We start from the raw sequence: 21,795 nt of genomic DNA on the forward strand, positions 1-21,795 counted from the left end.
GTACAAATGTAAGAAAATTGGATTTTCGGAACATTTAGTCGGAGTTAAATGGGTGGTGTTAACCAATCTGCGTGAAAATGGTGATATTCCCATAGTCTTATTATTGATTGAAACCGAGAAATGATCCACAAAACAGGGTAAATTTTCTCCCAAAGAAACATTGATTTTAAGACTATCGCACTGTATTACCAAATCCAGTTCACCGAGCGCCCTAACTAGTTTTTTACGATGAGTCTGAATACTACTTTTAGACAGAAAATGGTTCTGTAAACAGCGAGTTTCGGGGACAATTAATTTACTATATTGTTGGTAGGAATAGAAAATCTCTAGTGGTAACATGTCATCCTTTTCCTTAGCGTTTAAAAGTGGGAAATATGGTTTTACAGAGTTTGTGAACCATACCATTAAGTTATCAATATTAGTTTTGTAGTAAGATAATTCGGGAATTAGATTTTCAAAATGTTTTTTATCTTTAAGTTCTAACGCTAGCGTAATTTGGGGATCGATCACTAGATATTTTTGGGCACCCTGTTCTCCTTCAAATGTAAACAATGAAATATTAAAGATGTCTACCGTTCGCCAAGGAGAAGTGAATTTTTGTGCGTTATCAGATTTATCATCTGAGATAATTCTATCGTAGCCTATTCTAAGATTGTGATCTAAACAATTGTTTCCCACCCAGTGACTGCCCAGGTAACAGCCCGCTTTTGTTTGTAATAATTCAACAGGCTCAGCCTGGACCCCTATTTGTTTTTCCTCAAATGTCCCAGGGATAAAAATGCCGTTAATGGTTACGCCGTTTCCCTCGCAGGCGGGGTCGATGCCGTTAAGGAGGTCGTTGGGGTAAGTAAGCGTCCCATTTACCAGGAAACGCGTGTATGACATCTGGTGTTCATACACTGAGACTGATTTTCCTTCAAAGTTAAATATTTTAGTTTTGGACATGGTGTAACAGTCTTCATAAGTTACGAGGCTCGGTATCTCCACGAGTGCTGGAGCAGCGAGGTGGATGTGGCTATATCTGCCACAATACCAGTAATGAGTACTGGTTCGGAGGTGGCAACGGATTCCAGGTATAATTTTTCTTTCAACCTTTTGAAGTAGGTGAAATTGTTTTTGTTCAATATTGGTAATATTAAGAAACGCAGCGCATTCAGAGATTTTCAAACGCGGATTTTCGTTTGCTACACATTGAGTCGCATCTACTTGTATTATTTCGGACGCATTTGATTTTGCCAAAATAATAAAAAGCCCCAAGAATCCCAAAATAAATTTACCTCGAGCTCCTGGTGCCTTTGCCAAATGATGCTGCATTTTATTTTTATGCTTCTTGTTTTTCTCTGAAATATGTTAATTAGTTAGTTTTAACATATATTTTTTTTTGTTTATTTTCGTTATTATACATACGTAGATTAAGCTATATACATTTGCCACCTTGGTTTTATATAATTATACATTTTATATACATTTTATTTCTTCCTTTTAATTGGGTTATGCAGTCCGATTTGGACATGTATGCGGTTATCCCCCCCTTGTGACCTAGTTTTTCTTTCTTCTTCTAATATATATTTGGGTACTATGCTTTGTTTGTTAACATTAATAACCTTTTCAGGGCTGGATTGTTTGGGTCTTTGTGCGAAGAAAGAAGCCTCGGACGGGACGGTTTCTTCCAAGAAACTATTTTCGACGTGGATGTTAGGACCGGATGACCGATCTGCGCCAGGGGGTTCTTGGTCTTTGGGCTGTGGCTCAAATGGTGAGTTTTTTTCCATTATATCCCCTCCCCCATCACAATCCACCTCCCCCTGGGGTAAGTCCTGACTAGTTTCAGGGTTTTCTTCTATAAAATCGTCACCATCGTTATCTAGGTAGGTAAAATCGTCATTTTCCATACCTTTATTATCGTTTATTTCGGTTTGTCCGGTATTATCTATGGTCAAGGTTATTTCCTCAGACGGGACAATTTCCTCAATTGGAAAGACGTTAAAGGAAAGTGTTTCCCCCAATAATTCTACTTTAGAATCTATTTTTCGTATTTTATCTCTACTAACAACTTGGTTAGTTTTTATTGGATTTGATCCAAAGGGACTGAGTTCAAAAAGGGCCTCTGAGAATTTTTTTGTTACAATAAAAGGACCCCCATAGAAAGATTGCAATTTTTTACTGACCCCTATCTTGACTAGGTTAAAAAAGGCAAAGCATACGTCGTTAACGAAAAGGGGAGATGAAGCCTTTCTAGATTTATTTTGAAACTCTAAATAGATTTTAGATTTTTTGGAAACCTGTGCAATAATTTCTTCCAAATTTTTTAGGTAGTTTAAGTAAGACCTGCAATCAATGTCTTGCCTTTTCTGCAGGATTGGAGAAAAGAAATCGAGATTGAGAGTTGGTTGTCTGCCGAACATAAGGTAATATGGCGTATACCCCGTTCTTCTAGACGTACTAGAGTTAATTACAAAAGTGGTCAAAGCTAATTTTCTTGCCCAGTCTTTACTTTCGAATCGGTCATCAGATCTTAGACCTGCATAAATGCTTTGATTATGCCTTTCACATGGGTTACTATTAGGGTTTCTTGGGGGAATAAGTTTAGTTTCGATACCTAATTCATCCATAACTTTTTTGAAAACTTCCCCAGTAAAATTTGTTCCCCTGTCACTCCTCAATGACCGAAATAAGCCGTAGGTGGGTACCACCTGTTCAAGGATAACCTTCACCGTGCTTTCCACGGTGGCGTCCTTGATGGGGTGGGCGATTATGTACCTAGAGAATAGGTTAACTAGGATAAATATGTAGCGGACATGTTGTCCTTGGAAATAGTTAGGGGTTAAAGGACCGATAAGGTCTACTGATACCTGGCCAAAAATCTCGTGACTAATGGCTGAATGGGTGATAGGTTGTTTATGTTTAGGTACCTGTCCTATTTTTCTTAGGCAGGTGATACAATTTTTGATGCGTGATTCAACAAACTTATTAATTCCTATAAGGAAGAATCTTTCATTTATCTTGCGTATTGTTTCGTTAACCCCCTTGTGACCTATAATATTATTATGTGCTAATTCAAAAACTTTATTATATAATCCAATGGGTACGACGGGTCTTTCAATGAATGTTCCATTGCTAAGAGGTTGTCTAAATATTAGAAGTCCTTCCATAACGTATAAATGTTCTATTAATTTAAAAAGGACCTCTTTCCGGCCGGTTAGTTCAGCTCTTTCAAAACTCGACAACTTTTTTTTTTCGAATATCCACCTACGAATGTCAGATAATACTTGATCTTTTTGTGTTTCAGATTGCCAAACATTGTGCACACCGACTTCCGAAGCCGCATGTAACTCAAAAATCTGGTCTTGGTAGGGGCAATCCTGTTCATAAGGATCCAAGGTAAATGAGCTAGTACATTTTTCACAATCGGTTTCCTTATGTTCTTTGCATAAAAATTGCCCTCTAGATAGATTGTCGGCATTGCAATGGTCCCTACCCTTCCTATGAATTACTGTAAAGTCAAAACTTTGGATAAAGAAAATCCATCTCAGAGTTACACCATTTATTGTTCCTTTTTGCCATTTTTTGTAATGAACTAAGGAAATCGAATCTGTACGTACAATAAAGTTTCTAAATCTTAAGTAATGAAGAACGGTTTTAAGAACAAATACTAGACATGCTAATTCGCCTTTATAACTTGGATAATTTTTCTCTGCCCCGTTACATTTTTTGGAACATATTCCAATAATTCTTTCTTCCCCCCCCCTGTTTTTGGCTGAGAATTCCAGTGAAATAACTTGTAGAAAAATCTACATCTACTATAAAGGGGTTTGGATTATCCCACTGGGGATAGCCTTTACTTATAGAATTTGAGAACATATTTATGAAATTTTCCCAATCTTTTGATAGGGAATCGGTCCATTCGATAACTTTATCGTTTCTGTGTTCATCTAGGGTACAAGAATTTTTTGCATAGGATGGGAAATAGGCCCTATAATAATTGGAGAAGCCCAGGAAACGCTGGAGTTCCTTGCCTGTCCTGGGCCTGCTCCAATTTTTAATTTGTTCTAAATATGCGGGGTTCATTTTAAGTCCTTGGGAACTGACTATATGACCTAAATATGTACATTCGGATGTGAAAAATTTACATTTGGCTAGATTTAACTTAAGTTTTGCTATTTTTAGGACTCCGAAGAGTTTTCTGAGATGCTTCAGATGTTCCTCAACATTCTTTGAGAATATAATAAGATCATCAAGGTAAGAAATTATAAATTCGTATAAGCCAGGGATAAGGGTTAGGACTCTGTCCATCAAATGGCAGAAAACACTTGGCGCGTTACACAGTCCGAACGGCAGTTTCTTGAAAAGATACTGCCTGTTAAGGGCTGTGAACGCTGTCAAGTGTTTACTTTCCTCCGAAATGGCTAGCGCATGGAAGGCGCTAGTCAAGTCGAGGGTGGTAAATACATTGCCAGTGCCTAATTTTTCTAAATTACTAGAAATCAAGGGAAGGGGCCAGTTAATTTTTCGTGTTACACTATTAAGCGCACGAAAATCGATAACGAACCTAAGTTTGCCTTCCCCCCCAGCCGTTGGTTTTTTCTTTACCGCAAAGATTGGGGAGGACCACTCGCTGTAGCCCTCCTCAATGACGCCTCCCCTTAGCCAGTTTTCAATTTGTTCTTTTAATTTGGCTTCGTATAATGGGTTTAATTGAATGTTTCTAGCCTTAATAGGTTTAGCCCCGGGGATCAAGTCTATTTTATACTGTAAGAGATCGCAGTTACCGATATCGGCATCGTCAACCGAAAATATATCGAAATGATCAAGGCATAATTTTACTACCTTTTCCTTCATCCCTGGGTTATTTTTGATAAGATCACTATTTTCTAAGTCTAATTTTTCTTTAATGAATTTAATTCTTTTAAGAAGTGTAGTTCCTGACAATTCATTTATTTGATTAATATTTTCATTGCAGGAATTTGGGGAATCCGATTCAAATTCAAAGCAATATCCAACTTTAACGTTATTCAATAAGGTAATATTTTTTCCTGCTAAATTAACAAAATTTACCCAACATTCTCCCTTCTCATTTACATTATAAATACCCTCCATAAGCATCAAGCCGTTATGGCTTGTCATTTTAGAATTATTTGGGGATATATACAGCTTCCTATTTTTTTGGTGGATAGGTATTGTTATCACCGTTGTATTCCCCCCCGGCAAGAATGTTGTTTTCTTTGCTAATTTTACGCATGTTTTATTTTGTTTTAATGTCCCAGTCCCCCCCTGGTTACTCCAATTTATTCCTGGGATAAGGGAGTTTTGTTCCGTATGAACATTATTTGTAGGAATCAAGGGTATGTTTTTACTTTCTTCAACTATGTTAATTGTCGAATTTTCTATTGGGATTTGCTCGCCAGTGGGGAGCTCGAATGACAACTTATCTAGTAACAAATTAATTCGATTAACTTTGAGAAATTCATATCCTAGATTTATAATTTTAGACGTCGTTTCAGGGATGTAAAACGTTTCTTCGAATATTTTATCTGACCCATCAAAGCTGAATTTTAAACTTACGTGTCCTATGATATTTACTGGTTTTAAATCTACAGACAGAGCGCTAAGATTGGCAGGGGTGAATGTGATTTTATTATCATCTAAGATTTCTTTAGAAATAAGGGACCTAAAGTTGTTTCCTGTATCCACTAAAGCGTGTTGCAGGAATTCCCCCCCCACGGGATTAAGAACTTTTAGTTTTGCACAGATAGGCATTATAAAACAAATTATATTTTTAGTCGAAGCCTAAGATGCATATTTTCCAAGATCCCCACCTCAGCGGTTAGACGATGGTAATCCTCACACAGAGATTTCCTGTGTTCCAGGTATAGTTGTCTGTCGAATCTTTTTAAATAATGAAATGTTTTAACAATATGGTTAATTGTTAAAATAATTTTATATAACTTTCTGGGTTTCATTAAGTTTTTATTAAGCGCTTTTCAGCTCCAGAAATTTCTTAATAAGCATGAGAATGTTGATAGTTCTAAAGAAACTACTAAACTTTAATATTTATATACTTGGATATATGATAAAAACCTATCGGAATAAAATTGAACTAAAAAGTTTTCGAAAGATTGAAAGGCTACAAAGTAGCTTAAAAATAAGTGTTCAGCTTGTAACTAACAAGACATTAAAAACAGACTGACTTATTTTTTGACTTATATCTGTATTTATACAAAATATAGTTTTACTAGTTAGTATTTGATTCACAATATTAAATAATATAAAGTTAGCGCTGAATTACAGCTCAAAAAATATTAGATATGGCTAATATAATAAAGAGGATCAATCATGACTGATTTATTATTCTGATATTGTAAGTATTTATACTTAATTTTTCCACCTATGGGGTAGAACGAGTTTATGTATTTACTAAAGTATAATTAATGCTGAAGTCAGCTTCAAAAATAAGAAGTGGTTTGTAGTAACTGCTTTGATAGTAACTGGCCTTGATTAATAATATACATTCACTTTTATATAGTGACCTTTTATTCCGCTGGTAATCCTAGCGGAAGCTAATAGAACTAAGTTTATTTTATTCTGCCAGTAATCCTAGCGGAAAATAATTTAATCAAAATGTTTTAAGATTTTATTAATCACGTTTTAAGTGATTAAAGTTTTTAATTTTTAACTGCTGCTTGATTGCAGCTCAAAAAATCAGAGAGGAAAAGATAATTAAAAATCTTCCTGAACAACTGAATTAGATTTGGAAATTTGCTCGTATTTATACAGATTTTCCAGTAGACCCCCCCCCCCCTTCTTATTATTTACTTATATGGACCGCGATAGCATTCTAGGCGACATCTTTCGGATACATAATAAATTAAATATAGTTCTATTATTGTCACTGTACAAAATGCAATAATATTTATCCATATGAATAAGTTATTATACATAATTGCTGAAATATTTCAGCTACAAAAATCAGAGGCTAAGAGTGTGCAACTCTCAGATAAAATTGATACTGAGGATTTAACTCAAAAATCATTGTTTATATACAGATAATTCGCTTAAGGTCCCCTAGCAGTTAAAAATTGAACTAGAATGTTTTAGATTCTTATATATATATACACTCAAAATATACGATATTTACATTTTAGATAGATCATGCGATATTAAAAATAAATACTACTAAATAGAAAATAGGTATTCACTTGTTGGCTTCTTTATAAAGACTATTAGATTTTAAAAAATGGAAATATTAAGTGCATGTGAAATGCTCCTCAGGTTACCTCCCTATTTCCCCCGATTTCCTGTATCAGCTACATTTGGATAGGGAAAGGAGGGGAGGGAGTTTATTTTGTGTTGCTTAGTCAGACTTAATAATAACAATTTGTTTTATTTTTTTCGCGCCAAAGCATTGCTTGGCAAGGGATATTTGATATTAAGGAATTTGCAAGTTTAGCTTGACATGGGATATTTTGTTTATCTTTCATATCAAAATATGAAATTCATTCAGCAAATTTTTATTTTCTGGGATAGGGACAATTAATATCGCATATATCCACTTATTTTCTACATCTAATGGACGTGATTTTTAACAATCGCTTGTACATATTTATCTATTTCAGATTCCTCGCTGGCTTCCTGATCCATTTGGTTGATAGTTTTACGCGCATACTGCTCAGGTATTTTATTACTATTACCTGGAGCTTTTCTAGGTGGTGTGAATTTACTCCGTGTTTTACCAAAGCAGGACTCAGGATGTGGGGGCTCCCCAGCTTTCTTTTTGTTGCAATTCTGCACTACATGGCCAGGGATATTACAATGCCAGCATTTAATATTTTTACTCCTCCCATTAAAGGCTCCTATAACGCCCTCGATTTGATCCCAAGCAATAGGATCATCCTCATGATCTACCCAAGAGGGAACCTCGTCAGGTTCTTCGGTTAAGTTTTCCTTATACATTGCCGTGTTAGTGGGGGTATTATCTTCGATAATGCTGATTATGGGTTGTTTTTTCGTTTCCGCAGAATTTTTAGGTAGGAACATTTCCATGGCTTGGGAATAGCAAGCCGAAAGGTTTTCCTTGCTAATATGGCCAGACCCATCCCAATTAACGTATCTTTGTCCGAGGTTAATAAGTTTATTTAAGTAAGCGTTGTAATCGTCCAAAAATTGCATACTCTCAACGTAATTGGCCATGTCCATGGCAAGGTTGGTATACAGCAGATTTTTGCTAACGTTAAGATAGAATTCTTTCCACTTCTTTTTAGGTATGAGGCCAGGATTCATGAGTTTGAACACCCTAAGTTTGTTTTCAAAATAGGTGTCAAGGGGTTGATTAGTCTCCTGTTTTAGGTTGTAGAAGTACTGCGAGGCTACTTCTGGATCCGAGAAGGGAGTGACCAGCCTCCTAATCATCAGGTAATAACTTAAGGCAGATAAGGCCTGATTTCTTTCAGGCGTAATTAGGTCTCCTAATCGTTCCCCTCTAGAGTCATAAATTCGCTGGTATAAAATATCCTTAAAAAGGATTGGGAATATCGGAATCCCATTTTTGTCCCTTAATAAAGCATTCTTTAATAAAATCATCGTCGGCGGCGCTAGTTGTTGCCGTCGCGGATGTGCCTGTGCCTGGTGTGTTTCTTGTAGAGGGTCTTGTTGCTACATTGGGTGCAGACCGTGTAGGTCTACGGAGGGGCTCTAACGACTTAATCCTATCAGGGATAAAGGGAAACCTTTCTAATAAGGTTTTTTCGTATTCCGTTAGAGAAGTTTCTCTTACATTCATCCAATTATCATTATCCGCCGGACCTACAAAGCCTACAATTGAATAGGCCATACAACCTGGGGCTGTAATTCTATCCTTGGCGACCCATTCGATCACGTTTATCTTTTGTTGGACCGATAGTCGGTCATAAAAAGTGGCATTAATTGAATCATCACCTATGGTGTTAAAATGAGTCGTGTTAAGACTTTCGTTTAACGTTTTTTCCGCAAACAATGGGCCAAGATTTCCGTCCGCTGGGAGTTTTGATACTCTACGTTTTAGGTCTAAGATGTCGGTGTCGGCTAATAATCTGCGATGTGATTCCGTGTCCTTAAACCCTGCCCATTTTGTTTCTATTTCGAGCTTCATAATCTCGGATTCTTGTTTTATTATATCTCTATAATGTGACGAGTATTCGTTTAACTTAACATTTAACGCTTCCGTTATGAGTTCTTTGATTTTTTCAGGGGAAAGCGGGTCTGACTGCTGCTGCGAGGTACCAGGGACGGCCGGAGCCGGCGGAGGCGGCGGATTTTTGGTTTTATCATCCCCTTTCTTGGCATTATCGGTCATGGTGCTGGAGTGTAGTGTTCGTTAACACTGCTTTGTCTACCACGAACTTTTTTTTTTTTTTTTCTTTTTTTTTTTTTAAGAACTTGGAAATATCCCTTTCTTCCTGTTTTAGGGAGAAAATATGGAAATGTGTGAAATTAAATACTAGTGTGAAAATAAAAGGCGGGTTCCTTTTTATCTTTATTTGGCAGTTTGCCACGAAATAATTATTAGAAATATTCTGTAACAAATTGTTACTATAAACTGCTTCCGTGAATAAACTTAGTTATCAGGAAAATATTAATTTCACTTTGCAATCGAAGCTACTTTACAATTTAATTTTGTCTGTACGTTAATAATTATCTATACCTTCCCCCCTCAAAAATTGAGTGGTAGACAAGACTGCGCCAAAATGACGTATGAGGGGATGTACAGACAGACCGGAATACGAGTATAGAGTAGCTTCGATACAATTAAATATCAATAATATAACAAAGGTATTTCTAAAAAATACAATATTTATTAAGCAATTAAACTGGTTAGAATAGGCAGATTAATGGGATTATTATTATAGGATATATTTAATATGATATCAATTAAAGGCTTGGACGTCTCGTTTTCTGTAAAGGACAGAAAACCACGTGCACAGGAATATGGGACTAAGACTGTCGACAACCTAGCATATAGGTATACAGTCTACCAAGTGCAAGCTGAGGGAGAGATGTTCTCACAAGGCCTGCATAAAATCAACTAGCCCCTCAACACAGCAGGATGGAGTATAGTGGCGGTTACAAGTGGAGGTCTGACTCAGCCAGAGAAGTATAGGAATGTGGACAGGGATGGAGATGCATAAACTTGGATGGTGAATACCACAAAATTTTAGAATCCTAAATAGTACCTTCTATTACAAAAGGTCCATATCACTGCTTGGACGTACAAAGTTAACTTAAAGGACTTAATCTGATTATAGAGAAATTTTTCTTACTATAGTTATCAGCGGTATGATAACAAAAAGAAAAAAATAGTTTTAAAGGATTTTTAAGTAGAGTAATAAAAATAATATGTCGTCTTTGTAAAATAAAATAGTTGTTTATCTATAATTCTCTAAATCTCTTGATTTTTCATAATATTAATTAGATTCATAATGCATTACACGACCAAGACAGTTGTTTAAACAAATAGTTTTTACCGCGTCTGTAAATTATATATATTCTTTTCATTTTCTAATTTGAAGTCTAGTAGTGAAGACGACTTTTGTCTTCGTCATTATTTTCTTCTCTGTTTCATTTTTGTTCTAGAGTAGGAAAGACATTGCTTTAAGGTTTATTTAATAAATATAGAGAAGGGACAATCAAAACAAAAAGAGAATTGTTAACATATCTATCTATCAATATATTTTCTCTGTATGTCTATCTATCTATCTAACTTCCAACTATATATAATATATATTTATCTTGAGTAAACCATATCAAAGCTGTTCTTTGTTTCTTGTGATATCATATCCTTTCAATTATATTCTTCAAACACGAGTTGAAGAAGGGAAATAGGATAGGGAATTATCTTTAGAGAATACCACGTTGTTTTCACATTATAACAAAATATTATAATAAAAGTAGTATGATGACTCCTTGGTGTCGCTTCGGGTTCTAGACATCTCCACGCACCTTGAAACATACTCCGCTTATTATAGAAGTGTAAAGAGATCATTATGCATCAGACAACAACCTTTGATTGCACGACATTTGTCTGAGAAGACCTAACTGTGCATGGTAGTGGTAGAGTGTCGCCTGTTTTGGGCCAAGGCATTGCCCTACTCTAACTATTCATGTCGCGCACCTTGCATAGCAGCAGTAAGAACAATTTTTAACGTCTTTAGTTATGACGCTATGTCAGGTCGAGATTCGAACCTCTCACCTTTCTGACAACGAGCAGATGCCACAGTCGCGATAATATGAAGTGATAAGGTTTTTTTTGTCTGATACTTAAGATTTCAACAACTACTAAACTTTTCCTTTTTAGAGAAGATTCATATAGGTCATTGTGTATTTTTTTCTGCCACTATCTTAACCATTTAAATACAAATCTTGGGGAACCGCCTGGTAGAATCATAAAATGCCCTATGCTGTATATTTCAAGCAAGACGATGTTATGTCTTTAAAGGACATGTTGTCGACGTGAAAACGGCTAGTGTTTATATTTTCTGCCAATTAATTCCCCAACCCCCTCCCCCTTATTTAAAAGGTGTGGGTTCTATGCTCGATAGGTATTTTAAGGGAAAATACCTGGATAACTTTTGAAAGAAACTATTTTAAGCAATATTTTCAATAATGTACGAGCACCATTTATGTATGTATGTAGACCTAACAATCATGAGGACAATAAAACTTGGTGAATATACTTATCATCTATTAAGACATTTACAGCATGGCTTCCAAACAGATTACTATCCGGTGAATTAAAACTGCTGCTGATCCATACTGAAAAATTATGTCTAGCATCGTAATATATCCAGTTTTCTATGAATATAAATTTTTTTAATCATAATACTTAAACAAGTTTTGTTAGCCCGTACCTTCGGCATCTCAGTGCTAATAAAACTGGATTTAATCTTATAACTGTGCATTTTTATATCCGCAGAAAGCTGTTCATACTACGATGCGATGAATAAATATTACAGTATTGCTTCCAAACCGATTAATATCCCCTGCATGGATTATAACTGGTACTGATCCATACTTAAATTTTTTTCATCGCTCTGCTAATAATTACTACAAAGCCCAAATTATTTGACAATTAACAAAATCTTAAGCTTCAGGTGGATAGATAGATATTCAGATTACCTTACTCGTTTTGTTTATTCGTGTCTAGCGAATCTGCTTGTCGTAGGTGAGGTGAAAGGTTCGAATCTTAGCCCTAAACGGCGTAATAAAAAAAGACGTTAAAAATTGTTCCTACTGTTGCTATGCCCGGTGTGCGACATATATTGTTAGAGTAGGGGGGATGCCTTGGTCCATAAACAGGCGCAACTCATTACTATGCATAGACAACAGTTCTGCAAACAAAGGGTTGGTTGTTTGTTGGATGTTACTTAAACTAATAACTAGTGTATCAGATCCCATTACAAGCGGACGATGCTCTTAATTCTAAATGATCTCTTAAAAATCAAAGGAGAATCCTTAAAAGTTTATCTCGAGTTCTATGAAAATGATTCCTAAATTTTGCTTTGTTTAGGTCAAATATACATAGATCAAAAGAATTACCACCACCCAAAGAAGAGACCTTAAAGTGGACATATGTTTTTTCGTTACAACAATATTATATTATTGGAGCCATTATCTCAGCTGATATACAAGATGGTTGTTTGAAGAAATACAACTTTCATTCCTGTTTTCAAAGATTTTTTCGGGAGGAATTTAAATGATAAATGAGCATCTATAGTCAACTTAGTCCATCCTTCTGTTTAGCTTTCCTTATCATTTTTTAAATTAGGGTGAAGCCCCAAGAAGTAATTAAAAAAATATGTATCTTTGGTGCTGCGACCACCATTTTTAAAAATCCTCACCCATTTTTTTAGGGGGGGGGGGTGTCCCACTCCTCAAGAAAATAGCCTAAAACTACCACAGGACTAGTAGGAGTACTCCCTGAACAGAAGAATTCAATCGGTTCAGTGGCTACCGAGATCTTAAGGGACGGACAGACATCAAGCTACTTTGTATAATTGATAATCTATGGATGATTTTGTTAAAATTTTGATGTTTTGTAAGTCAACCAAAGTGGACACGGTAAAAGATATCATCTCAAATATCCTTCTTATTTCACCCTCTGTATTTAACCATGTTCTGTCAATGTAACCAAAATTATTTTATCAAATTCCTAAAAACACTATTTGATTTTACTTGTCTAGGTGTCCTAATTTTGCTTAGTATTGCGGAAAGCCTGTTTAAGGGCTCAGGCTTTTCTCTAATATTAAAATTATTGTCAAATTAACAATTTATGATTGTTATACTAAAAAGTTTTATTTAAGATTAAAACAAAATCCATCTTTTCATCTAATGGACGTTGTTTTTTCTAATGCTAATAATTTAAAATATATTAGTTGTTTTAAAGGAAAATTTTTTGTATTTATACAATAAATCGATCCTCATTTAAAATAATGGTATAGAGCTCATCTTTCCCTTTATTCAACACTATGGAAAAAACTTTTTTGGGGCTGTTTTTTTCAGAGACAGAGGGGACAATGAGCTGTTTATTACACTAGTCTCTTAAGTTTTGTAATTACGTTTTCTTATTCATTGGCTTATCAAATTTGGGGACTTTTGATTTTGATTGGTTGCTTCAATAAGTTGAGTGTTCAAACAATTATACCACTAATTTTAACCTACAGAAGGGGTATTTTTATATATCATCATTGGGAATGTAAATCAATTTATCGTCCATTGTCTTATCCCAGGTTTTTTTGTAACCAAGCAGCTACTCCATAACTTACTTTGTCCGTCCGTCCGTCTGTCTATCTGTAAGGCTCAGGGGGAAATTATATTTTCTCCAGGTATCTATAGGGATAAGCTAATGGCCGGTAATTTGATGTACATCCCAAATGATGATACAAAAACTTACCCCTTCTGTAGATTAAAATTAGTGGTTGAAACTTTTGAACACTCATCTTCATGAACCAGGCAATCAAAATTCCCCAAAGTTCTTAGGTTAATGAATAAAAAAAAACGTTCTTATAGAAATTTGAGGACTAGTGCACAAATGACGAATGGCTAGATAAAATTATCTACTTAAGCAGTGGCTGTTTCAGATTATATGTAACATTTATTGTGCTACCAGCTGTTTGACCGTAAGCTGCCTTTAAAGACATCAAAATGAGACATTCAAATTTTTCAAAACTCCTGGATAATTTTACTGGTAAACAAATTTATTTGCTTAGAGGATAATTCTATTTTTTCACATTTGTATAATCTTTTCTTAGATTATACAAATTCATTATTTCACTACAATATGTCCTTTAAATAGCGAAGCTACTCTAAAATTCATGTCTGTGTCTTTCTGTGTGTCTTAATGTCCGTCCTAGAGATGAAATATAAGTTTTTCTAAGAGTTAAAGTTTTTGTTACAAGTTTTCTGACCGCTTACTGTGCGTCGTTCTGTTCATAATGATCTAAAACCTTATATCCAACAAAATAGACAGAAACATGGATAGATAAATAGATTGATAAATGCACAGATAAAAAGATAGACAGATGGATAGATAAATAGATTGATAAATGTACAGATAAATAGATAGACAAACAAATGGATAGATTTATTCAAGTTATATAGTAAGAAGTAAGCAAATACTTGCTATTCTATCCATTATGACATACCAACAGATAGTTAGATAGATAAATATGTATATAGATAGATAGATAGATAGATAGATAGATAGATAGATAGATAGATAGATAGATAGATAGATAGATAGATAGATAGATAGATAGATAGATAGATAGATAGATAGATAGATAGATAGATAGATAGATAGATAGATAGATAGATAGATAGATAGATAGATAGATAGATAGATAGATAGATAGATAGATAGATAGATAGATAGATAGATAGATAGATAGATAGATAGATAGATAGATAGATAGATAGATAGATAGATAGATAGATAGATAGATAGATAGATAGATAGATAGATAGATAGATAGATAGATAGATTGATAGATAGATAAACAAAGCAATAGATAGATAGATAATTGTTTTTGCATGTTATATTATAAGAAGTAAGCAAATACTAACTATTCCTATCCACTAAACAAATAAAGGATTATAGAAATATGTTTCTATAATATTCATAAAGGTATTAAACAGCTAAATACCAAATTCTGTATACTGTATGCTTTCTATCTGGTAAAGTATTATAAAATAATACAGAATTGTATAAATAGTAATCTAGAGGTTTTTTTTAGATACCCCTGTACTATATAAAAAAAAAATACTTTTATTATCAAACTTAAAAATTAATTTATAGCAAACAAGGATTTTTGCTTATGTTCAGTCCCATATGATTCAAGCACATGATTCAAAAAATTTAGCTACATATGAAATAATAATTTTGTACCAAATGTGTACATTGTATAACCAATAATGAGGTCGGAATGTTCCTACACTTTATTCCTATTGGTTCAATTAAGATTTTGGGTTACAACAACACGTCATAACGAAAGCTGTCAAAAATGGTTCCAACTGCTGTTATGTCAGATGCGCGTGATAAATATTTAGAGTATGGGAAATGCCTTGGCCCATAACAGGCGCAACTCATTACCAAGCACATTTGGGACTTCTCAGATAGAGGTCGTACAATAAAAGAGTTGATTGTCTAATGGGGGTTACTTAAAAAGGACAGAAAATGAGACATTTTGCTCCCTTCAGTTATTATGGTTTTTGGACCTGGCGTTTGAGTGTCATGGACAGCATCCCCGCCCTCATAAGGTAACTAATGAGGTAGTAGTATTGAAGGAACACTTATGGTTTTGTATATGTGACATGACAACAAACATCTCAGCTTCGCTAAAGGATGAAAACTTATTATTGTATTGTATAGTAAGGCAAACAAATGTAGAAATATAATGTAAATTTCAGCCCCAAATGGAGAAGACCCTTTATAGCAGACAAATAGAATTTATTTTACTTTCTAAATTAAGCTGTTGGAAGCTCACAAACTATAAAATTGAATGGTCAATTGAAAAACTAGCAAACCCTTACAATGAACACAGTAATAGTGTCTGACTGATTATGACGTAACAAAAAAAAAAAATTAGCCAAAGAGAGGCCGTTATTGACCAATGGTAAAATTTATAATGGCCTCTCATTGGCTAATTTTTTTTTGTTACATCATAATCAGTCAGACACTATTACTGTGTTCCTTACAATCAAAATTCCAAAAAATGCAATCTATGCTTGACAGAAAGCTTCGAAATAATGAAAGCTTTCAAATCTAACATACAAACTTTAAACACCAGAAATGAAATCTTCAGCAAGTGTCCACACAGAGAAAAGTTCCTTCTTTCAAAGTGCGTGACGTGAAACATATTCAAAGCAGTATTTTTTTATATAATATGTATTAATTTGTAAAACTGCAAATGATAAATATGACCTATTTTTGTCTCTTTAAAGATTCCCTTTAAACACCTCCCCCTTTTTATATAAAGATGCTAATTCCCCCCCAACCCCAAGAGGATATAAGCAGTAAAAAACCCCGCAGGAGGCACACTTTTCTAACTCTTCTTTCTCATTTAGTCTTTTAAAAGGATTCAAAATGCATGGACATATATCTTTTTAACTCTTATTTTATACATCTTAATTGGAACTGATGATCTATTTTTTTTTGTATTCCACCAATAAATAGTTAAAAAATTAAATGTGTTTATACATATAATAATTGGAAATACCTTGGAGATGTTATTATGATAATGCAAATAAACAGGGTTGTATATATTCATAGTGACTAAAAGAAATGACGTCATACTGGCCTAGCCTACCATTGGTCAATTAAAATGTATACTTACCTGCCATTGGTAATTTAGTCTGTGTATTGAGCTATTATTAGTCATTTGTATTGTATGAAGTCATTTGTTTAAAGGCACTATAAAGAGCTTCAACAGGGTTGTACGGGGGGGTTGCTCACCCCCCTGAGCAAAATCTGAAAGATTTTCTTTTGCCTTTTTCTTTCCAAATCTTAGCTACTCCTACGAACTTGATAGAGTAGCTGCGTTACAATAAAAAGGCAAAACATTATTATATCCTCATAATAAAGTAACAGGATGTCCATCTGTTTGTTTGTCTCTCTGTCTGTTTGTGTGTACCGAAGGATCTCGATAATCGCTGAACCGATCGGGTTCTCCTTAACAGGGTAGCTTCTCAGAGGTCCTGGGAAGGTTTATAACTATTTGGGGGGAGGGTACCACCACCCCCCCAAGAAAAATCACAAAAAAATCGAGAGAGAAAAAAGTACCACAGAGGCCTCTAGGGGGCGTAGCCGCTAGTCCAAGATAAATAAACATGGTACTGCAAAATATTTTCAGCATGTTTGTGCAATTATGTTCTCATAGAATGCGAAAAATATTCATATTTATCCTTCCATGAGGTGATCTCAAATTTTGCAAACCTTAAAGTTGGCGAATTTATATTTATTTGACACCAAATAGAAATGCAACGTCTCTGTGTGTTTAAATGTTACCTAGGAGCTCTGAAAGAATCATAAAAAAATATAATTAAAAACGAACGCTTGAACCCTTACATAGGTTGTCTCTAGCATAAATATCTTAGTTTTATAAGCTTCGCTATTTAAAAACCCGCGAATTATGAGTCCGTCATGTTTAAGTTGTTTATGTGGGTCAAGACATGAAAACAAGACTGGAAAAAAATCTTCGGTGTTTATTTGATTATGTAAAATTTGTATAATTTATTTCAAATCCACTATATGTGCCTTCAAATCTTACTAACTGCTAGTCCGCTTGGGTGTTTAGAGATTATATATTCCAACTCTTCCAAGAGAAATGGCTGACAAAGAAATTTGTTTAAACCAGGACGAGAGGGGACATATGGCTGTTTAATACATTAGTCTCCAGAGTTTTATAATTAAAATTTTTCTTATTCGTTGGATCAACAATATTTAATTTAATTGAATTTGATTTAATTTGATTTGTTGGTTTAAAAAGTTGAGTGTCCAAATGTTTCAACCACTATTTGTATACAATTTTGAGTATCATGATTGGGGGGGGGGGGGGGAGGGAGGGGTGTCAGTTTATCGGACATTGCCTTAACCCTTTAAAACACTGTATTTAGACTCATTATTACATTTTTGGGTTTTTTGAAATAAATTCAAAATTTAAGATAAATGGAAATATCTATAATACCTATAAAGAAAGTCCCTGAAGGCTAAAAGCGCATTTATATAAACGTTATGGGAAGATGTCCATATACTCTTTTTGAAAATGATGTTGTTTTATTTTAACACCCAAAACTGTTGTTTGTTTCTTTGTAAAAACAATAATTTGGGCTCATTATTCAAAATCAAAAATGTTTGCAAATTTCCGCGTTTGGAACAGGGATAGCGCACCGGGAGAAAAACTATTATGCTTTCCGCCGTCAATCCACGAAGAAGCAGCTTATAGTGATTAATAGAAAATGAAGCCAAACAAGATAAATGACCAATGATAGGCCAGTATACATTGTAATTGACCAATGGTAAAGCTGGGAACCATCCCTTTCCCCCAAAAAATCCCTTTTTTTAATCAATTTTTTTTTTTAAATGGGTTTTGGGATTCAACTCCCCTTTCAAGTGCCCATAGAGGCCTCTAGGGGCGTAGCCACTAGTAGTAAATAAAGGAGTGTTTAATAATTAGAATAAAGCAAAGGGAAAGAGATATTTTTCATGATGATTTGATATGTGAAAGAAGAGTAACAGTAATACTAAAATCTAGTTATTTTTGTTTTTTTTAAGATGTTTTACATACCATTTATGAATTTATATAAAGATACCGCAAAACATAATTATTAGACTTTTATACAAAAAATTTTGGCAAAAATAAATTTTTCTTGAGAAAAACAAATATGATGATTAAACCTAAAATTTTAGACTTAAAACCACGAAACCTTTCTAAAAAGTACTTAATGCTTTAATTCAATTAGATGCCAGAACGAGGCTTTTTTACAATTATAATTGGACAGTCAGTTCACTCGAAATGGATAGCAATGGATTTAGATATGTTAGAATTGTCATATATCTTTAAAACTTGTGTGAAAATTCATGAAGAAACAGTTATATATACAATATACATATAAACTTTAGATATCTATAATCTTAGCAATACATCTGTATAATTAATTTAAAGATGTTATTGTGCTTTTATATATATTTTCATATTTTTTTCTGATGTGGTTTTCCGTTTTTCGTGATTTCTAGGATATGTTTATCTGCCTAATTCCTAATTCCTGCCTGCACAATATCACTAAGCAAAGCTGAATAATTCGAAAGTTAATAATTAAACCTATTATGATTCTTTTATGTTTTATGTTTTTTATCAAAAAATCCAAAAAAATTGCAGCAAAAATAATAATTCCTGTGATAATATTGTAGTAATCTATCAAAAAAGTTTTCCAAGATTTTTGTGGAAAAAATCACTAAACCTGTCATATTTGTATTATATAATTTATATTAACTGCGTAGAACTATTTATATTACTTTTAAACAATTTATGGACTGTAAATAAAAAATCCCGTAGAAAAAGAATACTGTTGGATATTTTTAGTAGCGAGGCCACTAAGTGTGATTGCCCATCCGTCTGACCGTACGGCATTCTGTAACGCTATTGATTTTTTGGTAAAGAACACCCTCACCAAAAAAAAGCATCTGGTTTACAACTTACCTAGTTCGTCTTTTGTTTTTTATTGGTCGTTCTATTTTCTTTTTCATTGTCTTGTTTTAATCATAACCACGATTTTTGACCACTTTAGATGTTTTAATCTATTTAATTTCACAAATCGATTTTCTCGTATTCATTCGAATCCGGTGGATAGGAACCGGTTCTCATCCATACGAAAAAACTATGTCTAGCATCGTATCATATCCAGCTTTCTACAAATATAAAAATGTACAATCATAAGATTAAAACCAGTTTTTTTAGCCCCGAGGTGCCGAAGGCACGGGCTTATAATTGTACATTCTATATCCGCGGAAAGCCGTTTATAATACGATGAAAGAAATAACTATTACCGTATTCATTTCTTTTGATATTAATTTCAAAAATCAGTAATGCTAAAAGTTGTCTAAAAACTACCATGTGTTTAGGTTGTTTATCATAAGTTTATAAACAAAAAAATCTTTGTCAGCAATTAAATATTAGGCTGTATAGTTATACATTATATATTAGTTAAGAATATCAAATTTTTAGTGGCCATTTTCCCGTCCTTGCCATGTAAGAAGTATACACTTTAAACGTGTATAAAAACACTTTACTTTTTAATAAATGTCTTATAGTCAAGAACACTTCATATTATATCTATAGTACAAAGTAGCTTGATGTCTGTCCGTCCCTTTAGATCTCGGTAATCACTGAACCAATTGGTTTGGTCCTGAGGTGGTTTTAGGTTTTTTTCTTGGGAGGGGGGGGGGGGGAGTGGGACATCCACAACCCCCTCCCCCCCCAAAAACAAAATAATCCCCTCCCCCCATTTTTTTAGGCGGTTAATTTAATATAGGTGGTTTTTAAAATTACCTCTAGGGGCGAAACCACTAGTGTATATTATAAATTATTAAAATAATATATTAGAAATAACATTTTATACTGTGGGTTGATATTTTTAGTTGTCCATGGATACGAAAGTAAATTTTTTAAAGGCCAACTTAAAATAATCTTATGAATTTTATTTTAAAATCCGCGGAAAGCTATCTATATTACGATGCGATAAATAACTAAACTTCCTAAAAACATATTAGCAGAACATGTTTAAAAACAGACACAAAAAAACAATTAACAGTCATTAAGAGTAGTAATAATTACTTTTTTCTGCTTCTATACTTTAAATTTATGCTACAAATCTTTTTTTATTGCGCCAAGACAAACCCACTCACAATAGACCATCACACTTACAATATAATGGATATAGCTAAGTTGCAAAAAGAAAAGTGGCTTGTTAAAAGCGAAGCTTTTCTATAATTAGGGTCGGTCCGTCCGTCCGTCACAAAAAATAGCTTTTTTCGTTAATTTAGGCATGTTAAAATTGTCCTATCGATTTCAAACTTTGTATGGTGATTCCTTTGGTAGCCAGGTACGATTTAGAAAGCATAGCAATTCTATAATTATTACCAGAATGTCCGTACGTCCATTTTAAATATGTTGATTTTTTTTACTTTTTTAACAACAAACTTTTATGTGATCTAATCATCCAATTGATCTGATTCCTGGGACAACAAAGTACAATATCATAAGCGAAGCAACTCTATAATCAATTCCTAAAAATTTAAGTTTGTCCATAAACATAATCCTGTATCAAGCAGTTTTTCAACAAATATACTTAAAATTTTGCTTCGACTCTTTTACATTTATATTCTGATTATTCAGTTCTGACACTATATAAGTGGTAATGTCCGTTTGTCCTACCGTTTCAGTGTTTCGCTTTTATGGATGTTGTCATCCTTGTTTTGTTAAAAAGACACATCACTATTCAGCGAAATTTACTTAATCTATAGTAAAAACTAAACTTTAAAATCCTAATAAAAATCAATATGGGCTATTGTTCTTATTTTTAGCTCTGCAGTATGATTCTACAGGTGTCAGAGTGTATTTTTTCTATACCTTTCAAAAATAGGTTAAAAACAGTTTAACTCCAAAATATTTTTTCAATATTCCTTTAAGAAAAAATGCTTTCATATGATTCAAATTGTATACAATTAGGAAACAGAGTCTTCTAATTTCAATTTGAAAAAAAACAATAAAG

The 21,795-nt window shown here is 33.8% G+C and overlaps 2 protein-coding genes across 3 annotated transcripts in view; both read left to right on the top strand.

The window, feature by feature from the left end:
* Positions 1 to 21,795, top strand: part of LOC145304577 (sestrin homolog) — a 394,235-nt gene that overhangs the window by 112,725 nt on the left and 259,715 nt on the right. The window lies entirely within an intron of this gene.
* LOC145335313 (uncharacterized) lies at positions 1,039 to 9,367 on the top strand. Its single transcript, XM_080181047.1, has 9 exons — positions 1,039 to 1,073; positions 2,327 to 2,408; positions 3,290 to 3,381; positions 4,168 to 4,239; positions 4,961 to 5,020; positions 5,781 to 5,867; positions 7,614 to 7,670; positions 8,344 to 8,409; positions 9,223 to 9,367. The coding sequence occupies exons 1-5, from the start codon at positions 1,039 to 1,041 to the stop codon at positions 5,004 to 5,006; spliced, it is 327 nt and encodes a 108-aa protein (XP_080037173.1). The 3' UTR covers positions 5,007 to 5,020; positions 5,781 to 5,867; positions 7,614 to 7,670; positions 8,344 to 8,409; positions 9,223 to 9,367.

Source organism: Acartia tonsa, chromosome 13, assembly GCF_053477335.1.
Source record: "Acartia tonsa isolate MP-2025a chromosome 13, ASM5347733v1, whole genome shotgun sequence".
Lineage (NCBI taxonomy): Eukaryota > Metazoa > Arthropoda > Copepoda > Calanoida > Acartiidae > Acartia > Acartia tonsa.

Excerpts from the sequence above, each read along its gene's own strand:
- LOC145335313 (XM_080181047.1), top strand. The coding sequence starts at position 1,039 with ATGAGTACTGGTTCGGAGGTGGCAACGGATTCCAG. Across the intron at positions 1,074-2,326 it reads GAGGTGGCAACGGATTCCAG|ACCTGCAATCAATGTCTTGC; the intron begins GTATAATTTTTC and ends AGTTTAAGTAAG. Across the intron at positions 4,240-4,960 it reads AATATAATAAGATCATCAAG|GAATTTGGGGAATCCGATTC; the intron begins GTAAGAAATTAT and ends TTTTCATTGCAG.